At 39.9% G+C, this 14,621-nt stretch overlaps 2 protein-coding genes across 3 annotated transcripts in view; one reads left to right on the plus strand and one right to left on the minus strand.

Moving 5' to 3' along the window:
• DEK (DEK proto-oncogene) overlaps positions 1–12,341 on the minus strand; it is a 30,382-nt gene extending 18,041 nt beyond the window's left edge. The window contains exons 1-7 of the mRNA XM_070584132.1: positions 11,980–12,341; positions 11,422–11,575; positions 8,271–8,372; positions 7,946–8,055; positions 6,583–6,677; positions 5,084–5,204; positions 14–202 (exon numbers count right to left, since the gene is read on the minus strand). Coding sequence (XP_070440233.1) covers positions 14–202; positions 5,084–5,204; positions 6,583–6,677; positions 7,946–8,055; positions 8,271–8,372; positions 11,422–11,566 — 762 coding nt within the window. The 5' untranslated portion in view covers positions 11,567–11,575; positions 11,980–12,341. The remainder of the gene's footprint in view (positions 1–13; positions 203–5,083; positions 5,205–6,582; positions 6,678–7,945; positions 8,056–8,270; positions 8,373–11,421; positions 11,576–11,979) is intronic.
• A 1,885-nt stretch (positions 12,342–14,226) lies between these two features.
• Positions 14,227–14,621, plus strand: part of RNF144B (ring finger protein 144B) — a 167,847-nt gene continuing 167,452 nt past the window's right edge. Inside the window, exon 1 of one of the 2 annotated variants that reach the window (XM_070584141.1) lies at positions 14,227–14,463. The gene's annotated coding sequence lies outside the window, so the exon portion shown is untranslated. The remainder of the gene's footprint in view (positions 14,464–14,621) is intronic. The other variant, XM_070584139.1, reaches the window with a different exon arrangement.

The raw sequence follows: 14,621 nt of genomic DNA on the forward strand, positions 1-14,621 counted from the left end.
CCCAACATTTTACCTCCTCTTCACTTTCTTTATCTTCATCATCTGAAGACTCTTCCTTGTTTTTCTTTTCATCTTCATCACTGCTAGACTCATCTGACAGAATTTCAGGACATTTAGTTCGCTTAGCTTTCCTTGCCATTCCAGAACTGTTCCGTTCCTTTTTGCTGCCTTTGCTAGAAGTTTTTTTAGACTTTGGCAACGGCTGTGTACAATAAAATTAATAAAGATAACATTAATGAGGTACTATATTTCCAAGTCCATCAACTGTTTTTGATAGCTACTTAATTCTTCTTGTTCCTGTCTAAGAAATTTTATTTCCAAGTTTAGCAGCTTTACAGAGAATGATTAATCTTTAACTTGATGTTTCAAGTTAATCTAAAATTCTGTCTACACTATAAATACCCTTTCATTTGTGTTCTAAAAACCTAGGCAAGAGACTCTTCAGAAATAATGAAAGAAACATGTATTCTACATTCTGACACAGGCCTAGAAGCCCAAGTACACAGTGTGTTAAGCTTACACAGTTGTTTACACTTTATCAAGACAATATTTTGAGTTTAAGACTTGTAATTTACTGCACTCCTATAAGCATTAAAAGTATCACTGTCAAAAGAGCTTCTTGCTTTAGGGGACCCTCCAGCCAAAGAACGTGGAGGAACCATCCATAAAGGAAATAAAACCTCCCCTTACACATCCTGAATTTATGAACTATATCATTTATATTCATATTACCTCCGGGCTCTACGTTCAATAATGTCAGGATTATATTCTCACTGATGATTCTAAATGTGCAATGTGTTGAGTATGTTAATTATGAAACTAATTAAGAACCACAAAATAAATGCATTGCCATTACTTTGATATTCAATTAAACCATGCATATTTAAAAAGCAGAGCAGATCACATGAGGAAAATGACTTGCTTATACTAACCAACAAATTTAATTTCTAAATAGTTTCTTAAAGAAGTAGTTGATAACTTCTGAAATTGAAAACTATAAAATAACCTTGCATAAAGGATCCAAAAAGATATACACTATCTTAGTGTACTTAGAAGGAATTAAAATTACTTCTGGAATGGGTATCTTTTATTTTTGCCTATTATTTTACTTTCTGCAATAAGCAGAAACATTAAGGAAAATTCCTTAATATAACCTTAAGATATACCATTGTATAAATGCTGTTGGTAACTTTAGGCAGTATCTTTCCTGAGACTAGAACATCCCGCAGGTCCCTTCTCTCCCAGAAACTTCCAGTCTCAGGGGTCAACATCACCTCCACAAAACTTAAGAGAAGGTGGGTGCTTTGTGTAATGTAGTGTTATCAGGCTATCTGCAATCCACAGGTTATCCTTTAGCTTGTCCAAACAACCTATCCTTCTAAAGGCAGATTGGAAACAGCCAATCTAGGTCACTCCAGAAATTTTATGTTAATGGACCAAAGATAGTTTTCAGAGGGATTCTTTAGAGGAAACTTCCTTGAATGTATACAGATATCCTTGTTATGTGAACTAACTACCACCAGGAACTAAATCCATTTGGATAAATTCTTTGATACCAGTGTCTGGAGAAAAGGTGACCCTCACCATTGAAACTCTCACTACTCACTATATGAAATCCAGGACTTAAACGTATTAGAAAAATATGATACTCTCTATCTCAGCTCAGGAAGCCGATGCAGGTATTGAGAATATAATCTGTGTATGGAATTAGTAATATGAGGACTGGAACGGGTGCTGGATAAATCTATACAGAAGAGTGAAAGGATGTTAAATCATTCAAGTAACTAACCAAGAAAAGGCATTTTCCAAAAATAAATGAAGAGCTTTTAATTAAAAAAAGTAATAAGATATAAATATTTCTGGAGCTTTCCTATATTGGTTCTAAAATAGTTGAGTCTCTTAATCAGAATCCAGTGTCAACAGCATAATCTCTTTTGGGAAACGAAATCTGATTAACAAATAAAGTTAGAAGGTAGAAATACAAAAGAAGGATAGTGGGCCGGCCCTGTGGCTGAGTGGTTAAGTTTGCATGGTCTGCTTGGCAGCCCAGGGTATTGCCGGTTCAAATCCCGGGTGCGGACATGGCACCGTTCATCAGGCCACGCTGAGGTGGCATCCCACATACAACAAACAGAAGGACCCACAACCAAAATATATACAACTGTGTACTGGGGGGCTTTGGGGAGGAAAAAGTAAAATCTTAAAAAAAAAAAAGATAGTAAAACAATGTTAAATTCAGTAGTTTTAAGGTTATTATAGAGGAGAAAAAATTAGTAGTAATGAGTTAACAGTGTTTTTCTTAAATGATAGATGCATATGATAGTATAGAAAATAGCTTGAGATTGATACCATTAAATTAAGGGCAATCATCACAGACTCAGAAGTGAAAAATGGATCTAAGAGTTAGATTCCATAAGAAAGAAGAAAACAGTGGGGTTTCCTGAGACCTTTTCAGAAGTCCACAAGGTCAAAACTATTTTCATAATACCAAGACATTATTTATTTGCTCTTTTCACTGTGTTGCCATTTGTACTGACTGTACAAAAGCAAAGGTGGGTAAAACTGCTGGTACCTTAGTATTACTCAAGGCAGAGGCGGCAAACTGTGCTGGCAGTAGTCGTCATTTCTCACAAACACTTGTGGGGGGGGGGGGGGCAGGGAGATGTTCCACTCAAGAAAGTCCTCGATGAAGCAGCAAATACTAATCATATTAACTCAACCTTTGAGCACATGTCTTTATAATATCTGTGTAACAAAATGGGAGGTACGCATAGAGTTCTTTGGCTACATATTGAAGTTCACTGGTTTTCTCAAGCCCTTGCACAATTGAGTTGTAAGCTAAGCTAGCTACTTTTTTCATGGAATACAACTTTTAGAAGAATAATTTAGAAACTATGGTTATTTAGCCTTAGCTATCAAGGAAACGTGTTCTCCAAATGGAACAATGTGAGCCTGTCACTTCAAGGAAAACTGACAGTATTTATTGCCAAGGATAAATTTCAAAATTTCAAGTGAAAATTAGAATTCTGGAAAATTCATCCACTACTAATGAATTTGACAGCCTCCCCAAAACTACAGATTTTTCTGATGTGATGGTGGTTATATATATTAATGATTATGACGTTTAAACTTTTTTTTTGCTGATGAAAATTCGCTGTAAGCCATCATCTATTGTCAATCTTCTTCTTTTTGCTTGAGGAAGATCTGCCCTGAGCTAACATCTGTGCCAATCTTCCTCTGTTTTCTACATGGGACCCCATCACAGCATGGCCCACAAAGAGGTGTAGGTCTATGCCCAGGAACTCAACCTGGGCTGCCAAAGCAAAGCACGCCAAACAACCCCGAGGCCACAGGGCCAGCCCTTGAATGTGACTTGATAGTGTTTAATGAAATATGACAACATTTGGAAGATCTGCGTAATTCAGGGCGCCAATATTTCCAAACGGTGAATGCATATTACTAACTCACGCATAGGTAAAAGGTCCAAGTTCATTAACATGGTTTCAGATACCACATTACAACCTACTTTTAAGAAACTACCACTACAGAGTCTTGGTGATGTATCAAAGGAGAATATGCACAATTATCTGAAGAACTTCTAAAATATTCTCCTTTTCTAACTACATATCTGTGTGAGGCTGGACTTTCTTCACATACTTTAAGCAAAACAATACATTGTGAAAGACTGAAATACAGAAGCAAATGAGAAAAGAGCTGTCTTCTCTTAAATCAGATATGAACACATTTATGAAAACATAAAACAATGCCATTCTTCCAAGTTTTTACAAGTACAGTTAATTTTCACACAAAATATTACTTTTGTTAACATGTAGTGGCCTTACTGTTATTTTAGAAGTTTTTTAGTTTTAATTTAGAATAATTTAAAATATAAAAATAACCCACATAAACAAAAGCTCTTGGGGTCCTCCTTAATTTTTAAGACAATAACGGGATCCTGAAACCAACACATTTAAAAATCACTGAGGAAAAGATGAATATAAACATATCCCTCCTAACTTAGGCAACTGAGTAACTGCTTCTGGGGAAACAGTGTTCAACTTGTCACATGAAAATTCTAAAAAGGTAGGGGTATAGCCACAATAAACATTTAGAAAAATAGAAAGATAATCTCTTATCTTTAAATAAGCCAATTAGAAACACCAAGGAAAAAAAAAAATCCCCATTTGTAGCTGCATGACAAAAATATCCTTTATCTGTCCTTGTCCAGCTAACAGTATGCAGGACCAAGAGCAGGCAAAAACCAAGCCCCAGAGCTATTTTCTGGTTTTGAATCTTAATGCCCTCTCCCCTCACTGATGGTGTTCCTCTGAACTCCTAGGCCTTCTAGATCTCGCCACATTTCTTATCAAAATGAGGAAGAACATGAAAATATTTCCTGATAGACTTAAAACAAACTGAAAATGCAAGGTCATGTAAATAACACTTCAATAGACATTTTCGTCAGTGATGTCACTTGTTAACTGTTAAACAATTAGGGAAAACCTAATCTAGATTTTAGGAAGAGCAGGGGAAACTCCAAGTCCATTTTACTTCCCTGTCCAGATCCAGAGCTCTGCTGAGGATCCTAGAAATCCAACCCAAAAAATGTGTAAGAGTCAGCCTTTTTCATGTTACTTTTTCACAGCCTTATTCCAGTATCTAGAAAACATCTGGTTCTAATATACCCCATCTCGTCTTTCCTGACCTGATTATAGGTTGTACATCCCTCTCTGCCAGCCCAATACACCTCTTCCTTAACTCAACCTGTTTCTGTTCTTCTAGTGCCTTCTAGATATACAATCCTGGATACTTTGTATTTCAGTCCCAACTAATATTAACTTACTTTTCTTAATCTTATATTCTTGATATCTCATAAAGGAGAACATATCATATGCCTTCTGTGTTATTTCTATCATGAAATTGTTGCAGATATGTCAACAGAAGGCATATTCTTTGAATGTACAAGATATTCCTGAATGTTGACAGTAATACTGCTAACTAAATTTGTTCCGCAAAAAACAGAAAGTAGGGAGAGGGTATAAATAACTGATTTGTTACTGAAATAGTAAAAATTGGTCCTCACTTTGCCAGAAGGCTTCGGATGCATTAAAAAATTCAAGATCCTCTTCACCAGCTCACTATTTACACCTGATCTCTCCAAATCAAGAACCTCACAGATGCTCTTTAACATGGCATTCCTAAATCTGAAACAAAATGGAAGAAACCAAGGTTATTACATAGAAAAGTTTATAAGCGTTAGCCACAATACAAAGGCAACAGCTAACCAAACTGGCTCAGCTACAGACATTAAAAAAGCAGCCAATATTTCCGAATCTTAGAAATACTCCTAACAATCTTGACTACTGTACAAAATATAACCAGGTATGATTATTAATAAATTGAAAACACCATTTATCAATTAAGTTTTAAAGGTAGTAAAAGAATAAACTAAGTTATTCACTAGAAAATAATGTAAAGTTTTCAATACTATAAAATTCACAAACTTGATAATAATTCTGGCTGGTGATTAAACATTATATTTTTCCCTCAGCATTACCACTATGATAATGTTTCAACAAAGGAATAGGTAGGGGCCAGCCCAGTGGCACAGCAGTTAAGTTCGCACGTTCCACTTCCTGGCGGCCCGGGTTCGCCAATTTGGATCCTGGGTGTGGACATGGCATCGCTTGGCACGCCATGTTGTGGTAGGCATCCCACATGTAAAGCAGAGGAAGATGGGCACGGATGTTAGCTCAGAGCCAGGTTTCTTCAGCAAAAAGAGGACTGGCAGCAGTTAGCTCAGGGCTAGTCTTCCTCAAAAAAAAAAAAAAAAAAAAAAAAGGAGGAGCTGGCCCCGTGGGCGAGTGGTTAAGTTCATGTGCTCTGCTGCAGGCGGCCCAGTGTTTCATTGGTTCGAATCCTGGGCTGGGACATGGCACTGCTCATCAAACCACAGTGAGGCAGCGTCCCACATGCCACAACTAGAAGGACTCACAATGAAGAATATACAACTATGTACCAGGGTGCTTTGGGTAGAAAAAGGAAAAAAGAAAAAAATAACAATAAAAAAAAACTTTAAAAAAGGTGGGGGAAAAAAAAAGGAATAGGTAATCATCTTTTCTATTTAGAGTTCTTTAACTCCAGGGGATTTAATAAACAAAAGCTCTAAGACTCTATCATCTTGCTTGCATTACAGTGAAGGACACTGTTTCTATCAAACTGATTACCTTCAAAATAGTTTAAATAGTACCTAAAAGAGGGGGAATAAAGTAGCTAACAGGGGACAGGAATGAGAGAGATTTCACTATATTACCTTTAGATCTGAATTTTGGACTGTGTGAACAATTTACCTGTGTGTATCATTCTTCTAAAAATAGAAATGTTTTGAGTTCAATAATCTTGACAGTCACTATTTATTGGAAAGTAATGAACATCCCAAGTCAACAGTTATGAAGATAAGTCAGATCTTGGCATTTAATGAAAGAATTAGCAGTCTATTGAAAATATGTGTGGGCATATTTAAATGCTTAAAAGTAAATTTAAAGCACATTGATCAAAACATTATTCATAAAAATAACTTACTTTTTCAACATTTCTTCCTTCTTCTTATATTGGATACTTCCTTTTTCAAATGGAAATCCACTGAACTGACCCACATTCTTCTTTAATGAGGACACCTGAAAATATTTCTCTTATTACAGCTATTTATTACCCAGTAATATACATAAGAAAAAATTCAAAGCCAACAACATCTTTATAGTCATATCTGTTTCCAAGTTACAACATTGGTTTATTCAATATTTCTTATTCACAACTGAAAACTATATTTGTTACTAAAATATTAACATTATAAAAGGCTTACAAACTTAATTCTCTGAAAATAATAATTTCAACAAATTCCCACCTGGGAATTTTTACTGGTAATTCTGAAAACACAACTAAATGTTATCAGACAGTACCAGGGGATGTGGAAAGTTACTACTTAAAAAGACACCCTTTCCCTAAGTAACACAAGTTAATAGTAATATTTCCTATTGTCCAGATCAGAAACTCAGGGATTTTATTCTTTGAAAAGAACAGAGCACCTCCAAAAGTTAGTATCACTTAGCAATAATGAGACTTGTGGAAATTAGACTGCTGTGAGGATCAAATGAGGTAACAGGCATGAAAATAAATTATAACCATGCTTCAGACATCCTAACAACATCAAACTTTACTTTGCCCACGCACAATCCAAAGAAAGGTTTCCTCAATTACACAGAACATTGAAGTTGTGTGTATGGTAGAATTCAATAAATAAGACACTGATCTATTCTAACAAATCCATTCTCAAAGAATTACCACCTAATTCATGAGATATCTGTTCAAATGAGATAATTTCAGTCATGCATTGCCTAACGATGTTTCAGTCAACGAGTGACTTAGAGACTGCATATACAACGGTGGTCCCATAAGATTAGTACTATACAGCCTAGGTGTGTAGGAGGCTATACCATCTAGGGTTGTGTAAGTACACTCTATGATGTTTTCACAACGATGAAATCACCTGACAACGCATTTCTCAGAGCATATCCCTCTCATTAAGTGACACATGCCTGTATACTGCATCATTTATTCTGAATGGCTAGAAACACCCCAAAAATAAATATCCTCTAATACATTTAAAGATCACTAAAATCATCATAATTTGGATTTCACAATTTGAAATTTCAGTTTGGCATAAAAACAACTTTAGTAGAAAGAGCTCTAATTGCAAATATCCAGCTCTATGTCTTGCAATAAGCCATTTAACAAGTAAGTGCCTCAGTTTGCTCACTTGGTATGGTATGGAAATTGAACCAGTTGATGGCTAAAGTCCTTTCTAGGGCTAAAATTATGGTTTCTCTTGTGAAGTATTTTAATATATAAATATGCTACTAGGTTAAAGGTATAAAAAACATCTTACTGTGCCTGGTCTGTTGTAAAGCAGTTTATGTAGATTTCTAAGTTCATCCGTTTTCTTCTTACTCAAGAAAAAATGTATCCTTTCAATTTCACAAAGTTTCTGTCCCTTTCCTAGAAAAAAAAATACCATAGTAAGTTAAATACCCATTATGCACTAATACATCTACAAAGTTAATTTAATCAGAATTATTCTTACAGCATAATTTATATATAACTTTTGTTCTAATAAGGCAAATTAAATAAAATTATACTAGTATATTACTACTTCGTAAACACTAAAAAACTAAGCATTTTCACAAAATGAAAGGAATATAGAATAAACTTACCCTGTGCAATTGTAAATGGCTCTCTCTGTAAGGAAGAGACTTGCATTGTCAACCTCTCTACTTTCTTCTTTTCCCTCTTGCCTTCCACGATGAGACTCTTTTCTAGAAATTAATTTAATACTTCTTAAATAACAAAAAGCTTAAAGAATGCATTAACCCTACTGGATAAACATACACAAAAAACTGCAGAAACCTAATACCTTACTCTTCTTCTGACCATGATTCTGAGACACAAATGACATAACGGAGATGAAAATACTTGATAAACTAATAGCATCACCAAAACTTTTTTGGAGAGTAACATTTTACTTACCTGGTAACCTCACAGAGGATCCAGTTTAAAAAAAAAAAAAAAAACCAGAAAGCAAGCAAACTTTTATCCAACTACAATTATTGCTATGGAAGAAGTCCAGTCACTCTATTTGTGAAAAATCACCAAGGCCCTCACAAGCCTACTCTTTGATTAGACATAATTGTATTAATTGGTATTCACAGTTTACATCAGAAAATAGCAAGTTTAGATTAAGATTATAAGAACTTCAAACGATATATAGAGGAAAGCAATAATTTAGTAACCTGACAAAAGAAACAAAAATGAGGACCCTACGTAAGGCAGAGCAGCCAGGAGTTACTATGGATAGGATAAAATTCTACAAGTTTACATTTACTGCAATCAACTGGGAAGGCATTACTTTGTAATTTAAGACACGATGTTCATAACAATAGTGATAAATCATTCTAAAAACATTAAATTCTGTTTAGTCCAGACTGCTTTAAAAATAAAAAAGTCCTAGAAAATATATAACATATACTGTAAAACTTAAAACATTAAGCTTGATTTATCTAACACCATTTACTTACTGGCTGAGATAAAGTCAGATAAAAGGACATTATTTATTGTTGGAGGTCCTCCCATTCATTCAACTGAAGGTTTTGGGCAAAGCTGCACTAAATACTAAGGGGGGGATGAACAGATGCTTAAGACACTGAATATGTCTTGAAAGAGATCATGCCTACTGGGGGCGATGAGATACAAATATTATAATTCAAAATAGGTGATAAAACATCTTAAGGAGGATACAAACAAAAGTTCTGTGAGTTGAGGAAAGAGTAATTATTTATTTTTAGATTAGGGAAAACAGGATCAAAACACTGCAGCTGGCTTTGAAAGACAGGTAAGCTTTGGAGATGTAAGGATTTTCACAGAAAGAATGAGTAAGGAGAAAGGGATTCAGCAAGCATATTCTGGCAATGATGTATGGAATGAAGAAAGCACTCTAAAGCAACACCTGTTAACTGTTATCGCCCCACTTCCTTTCCCCCGAGTGATTTAAATCATTTGCTTGCCTCTGATTACCATCTATAAGCCAAAGACTTTCCTGGTTTATCTTCAGGCCAGAGCTTTCTCCTGAGCTGCAGACCAACTAACAAGGCCATCAACTGGACAGCTCCACTTCACGTCCTACAGGCACCTAATTTAATGTATCCAAAACAGAAGTCACAATCATCTTATAACTCCCTCACCTTCCTAAATTCTATTTTTCTGAAAACAGTAATATTATCCACCCAACTGCCAAAGGCAGAAACCTTGGAGTCATCTTTTACTAGGCATCTCCCTTCCCCACCCCTGCCAAAACCACAGCCAAGTTAAGTCAATTCCATCCCTTATTTGGCACAGACTTCATTGCCTTGTTTCTATGATGCCTCAGTAGCAGAGTTAAATTTTCAGGGCTAAGTCAGATAAAAACATTCAGAATTTTAGTTGTTCCACAAACACCTCAAATGAAGGAAACAGAATAATATTTTAGAACAAACATAGAACTGCTTGGGGATAATTTTTAAAAATTTTCATGTTTAAAAAAAATCACAATTTGAACTACCAGTCCCCCAAGCATTACTGTACTGGCCATTTATAGTATTGTTACATGACTTCTATAATTTTTTCCTAACATGAAGAAATTCATCACTTCTGTGGTATGCAAACTGCATCTTAAAAAAGACTAAAAAACAAAAAACTGGAGGAAAAAGTGCTGAGAAAGTCTTGGACCAGTAGTGAGATACTGCAGTCAATTTTCAGTCATGGTATCATGAATAATTTTTATTTTTTTCTAGGCATTTCTGTGTTTAAACGTAGGCCTGCTCCCTTTTTACAGCACCTACCACTTTAAACAAACCAAAGGCATCCCATGGAACCTCAACCCAGATTGTATCTAGAAAATGCTGACCATGCACTGGTTTAGGTATAAAAGAAACTGCCAGTTAGACCTGGAAAAAAAACTTCAAGCCTCTTCCCAAGTTGGGCTCAGTTGTAGCCATATATTAAGTAAACCTAGATTGGACTAAAATCATCAAAGAACGCTCAAATCTGTGAGATGGAGTTCTAAGTGGTTGGAAACATCCTAGGAAGCTGGCATACCTCAAGGAGAGACCTCCCCAGGCATCTTGAAGGAACTGACGCAGGGCCATTCCTTAATTCCCCTTAATTCCGTGACGGCCTGTCTCACGCCGCCAGGCAAACAATGGTTAACCCTCAAGTCCAAAACCGAGACAGCTGTGAGCTCATATTCAACTTTCAGAATTCACTGCCTTCCTATTTAACGACTTTCACAAGTAGCGAGAGCTTTCACTGGTGTTTCCCCGTGAGAGCAACTCCCCTAAGCCTCTGAAAAGAACCTCCGCTGAAGTCCGCCCGATACCTTACAACTACTAACCTATTTCCAGGACTAGCATGAATAACTGAAGTCTCCCGTGTGCTTGCGTTAAAAACCTGACAATAACTTCAAAAGACAAAAGATGTGTACTTAAGTTAGCCAAAGATTAAAACCAAACGTTGCTTTAGTAACTTCAAAGGCTAAGTTTTATAAAGCAGGTCTGAAACTTACAAACTTCCTGTCAAATGAGATGTGACGAACGTACACCGCTGGCGAGAAGTCAACTGCGCTCCGAGACACCTAAGAACAACGCTAACAAGCATTTTCTAAAAATTCGAATTCACAAAGTTAATTCTCCGCTATTGCTCAACACACAACCTGAAAAATTTCGCAAACATCCTTGCTGAAAAACACTCGGATTTAGCGTCTCTAAGCGCAAAAAAGAGCAAGAAAACTGTTCTCTGTGAAACCCATCTCTAGGGACACGACTTCCTCCCCACCTTTTTCTTCCTCCTCTTCCTCCTCCTCCTCCTCCTCGTCGTCTTCCTCACTCTCCTCCGTCGGACCGGGCATTTCGGGTTCTTTCTCCGACGCGGGCTGGGCGGGAGTGCCCTCTCCCTCCGCAGCAGGGCCGGTGGAGGACATGCTGTCGACCTGCGGGCGGGAAGGAGGCCAGACGTCTCGGTCCCCTCGCCTCGGGCAGGAGGAACGGGGCGGCCACCGCCACTCAGCCGAGCTTTGCTGGCCCCAGGCAGCCGGGGGCCGCGGGAACCCTGGCCTCAAAGTTGCCGCCTCCCGCAGCCGGGACAGCGGAGCTCCCTCCCCCGGGGCGGCTTCCCTCCCGCTCCGCCCGCCCGCAGGCCGGGCATTCCCGAGGCGGGAAAGCGCGGCCGCCGCGCCGCCCCTCCCACCGCCCGCCTCGCGCCGCCCCCGCCCGGCCGAGCCGCCGGCCGCCCCGCGTCCCCTCCCCCGCCCCAGGCCGCCGTCCAAATGGCCGCGGCGGTGCGGGCGGGCCCGCGGCGCCCTCTCGGCCTGCCCTCCCCCGGCGCGGCCCTCACCGCGGGTCCCGGCCGCCGCGGGCCTGGCGGGCGACGGCACAAGGAGGCTCTGGGAGGCGGCGGCGGGAAGGCGCACGGGCCGCTCTCTGGCCTGCCGCTCGCGCCGCGCTCTCTGCTCCCCAGAATCAACAAGATTTTCAAAATGGCGGTTCGGGAAGGAAAGCGGGAATGCGGCAGCCAATCAGGGCCGCGGGCTGGGAGTTGGCGCGCGCGGGGTGGGGGAGGCGGGGCGGGGCCGCCCGGGCCGCGGGCGGAGGGGCCGCGCGCTCCCGGCCCGCTCGGGGCCGCGTCTGGCGTCCCGTCGGCGCTCGGCGGGCAAGAGCCGGCGGGCCGCGTCCCGGGCGGCGGGCAGGAGCGGGCGGAGGCCGGCCTGCCGGCGAGGAGCGGAAGAACGCTAGCGGGCCTGCGTGTGTATTGTCTCCCCGCTTCGTTCCCGGAAAAGAGGAGGAGCAGTCAGTGGCCCGGGAGGGGGCGGCGGGAGGTGGAAAGAAGTTTACAAAGCACGAAGTCGCTATCTACAGTATTTCACCCAGCTCGGGGGGAATTACTAAATGAACAGACTCATTTAGGTCCCGGAGACCGTGCGGGGCATGACTCCTGAATCTGCTGCATCTGAGGACCTCATCGCTTGTAAGGTGCACCGTAAGGAAAAAGACCCTACCGCGTTGAAGGTTCACGTCACCAGAGACATAAACAGATTTCCTGACGTGTAAATGTAGGGGGGAAATGTGTGTTTGTGTGTGTTATAATAGAGGAAATACGGTATTGCTCAGTCCAGACCCTTCTCGCCGAGTTCTAGGCCAGCTCCGCGGATACCTTTGAAGCTCAACATTTTAGAAACTGAACGCAGTATTATCCCCCCTCATATGCTGCCTCTTTCTGTATGTGATTTCCTTAATTTTCTCCCAAGTCCTCAACCACTAGCTGCCCAATGGATGCTTTTACTCAAGGGAGTCAATGGAAATGTGATCAGTTAAGTATGCCTGAATGGACTCCAGGTTGCAGGCTGAAAATTGGACATTTTCTTTGAATCCTCTCTTTTCCTTTTATGCCTTTATCCAAAACGTAAGCAAATCTTGTCATCTCTACCCTCAAATTTTATACCATTTCCCACTCTACTGATGTCACTCAACTCCTGTTCACTCTTTTTTGCTTAGATTTCAACATAGCTTCTCACTAGTCCGCTGGCGTCCACATTGCCACCCCATCCCCTACTAGTCACACACAGCCAAGGTGATCTTTTTTAAAAAAATTATCAGATTGGTTCCTCTCTTGCTTAAAACCCTTTGGTGGCTCCCCATCATACTTGGAATAAAATTCAAAATACTTACGGTTTGCAAGGTCATATGTAATCCAGTTGCTGACCATTTCTGATCTCATCTCTGACAGCGTTGGCTGTTTCAGTGACACAGGCCTTTGATGTTCCTCCAGAAAGCCAAGCTCATTCCTACCTTTGGGCTTTCCACTTATTTTTTTCTGCTCTTCTCACAGAATCATCAAATGATTTGCACCTTTGCATCATTGCTTCTCTGCTCAAGTGTTTCTCCCCCGCTACCATCACTATTCCCTTTCCCTTCTTTTTCATTCATTCATTCAAAAATACTTATTGAGCACCTACCCTGCCTGGCACTAGGAGCTAGAGAGCAGGACTAAGTCTCTGCCATCTTCAGGCTTACGTTCTAGTTGAGGCAATTAATAAATAAACAAGTGAATATTTTGTATGACAAATAGTGATAAAAGTAAAGCAGGTTAAAGGAGATAGGAAGTATCCGTAGGGTGGATGGGATTTTATTTTACATATTTGTGATCATTAAGGAAGATCTTGTTAATAAGATGACATTTGACAAGAGATCTGAACTAAATGAGAGCAGTGGAGACAGACTGGATATATTCTAAAGAATTGTCTAAGGTATTGGATGTGGGGTATAAGAGACAGAAGTCAATGATGACTGTGGGTTTTTTGGTTCAATAATCAGGACGGAGCAGTTATTTACTGAGATGAGAAAGACATCTGGGGTTGGTGGGGGGCAGGGCTTTTTTGGGTGGGGGCAAGGAAGGGGTATTGGGAAGGGGATCAGTTGTTTTGTTCTGGACAGGTTAGGCCTGAGCTTCCTGTTAGTATCTAAATGGAGATTCAGAATAAGCAGTTGGATATGAGAGCCTGGCATTCAGAGGAAGAAGCTTTAGCTCAAGATATAAATTTAGCAGTTGTCAACATGTATTTAAAGCCCTGAGACTGGATGAGATGACTAACAATGAATATTGGTAGAGATGAGGAGAGGGTCAAGATTGTACCCTGCAGCTCTTCAGTGTTTAGAGGTTCAGGAGAGGAAGTGGAACCCGCAAAGAAGATGAGAAAGAGCAGCTGTAGCCAGTGAAGTGGGAGGACAATCAAGCGAAAGTTGTGTCTCAGAAACCAAAAGATCAAGAAGTGTCTAAGAAGGAGACAGTGATCAGCTGGCTTAGAAGTTGCTAAAAGATCAGGTGAGATGAGAACTGAGAATTGACCACTGGATATAACAATGATGAGTTATCAGCGACGCTGATGATCTGCGTCTGTGGGGTGGTGAGTGTGAAGGTACCAGGAGTGGGGATCTAGAGAGACAGGTAGGCAAAGAATGGATTCAGACACTCTTTCCAGG

The sequence above is a fragment of the Equus przewalskii genome, chromosome 19 (assembly GCF_037783145.1).
Source record: "Equus przewalskii isolate Varuska chromosome 19, EquPr2, whole genome shotgun sequence".
NCBI classification, from domain to species: Eukaryota; Metazoa; Chordata; class Mammalia; order Perissodactyla; family Equidae; genus Equus; species Equus przewalskii.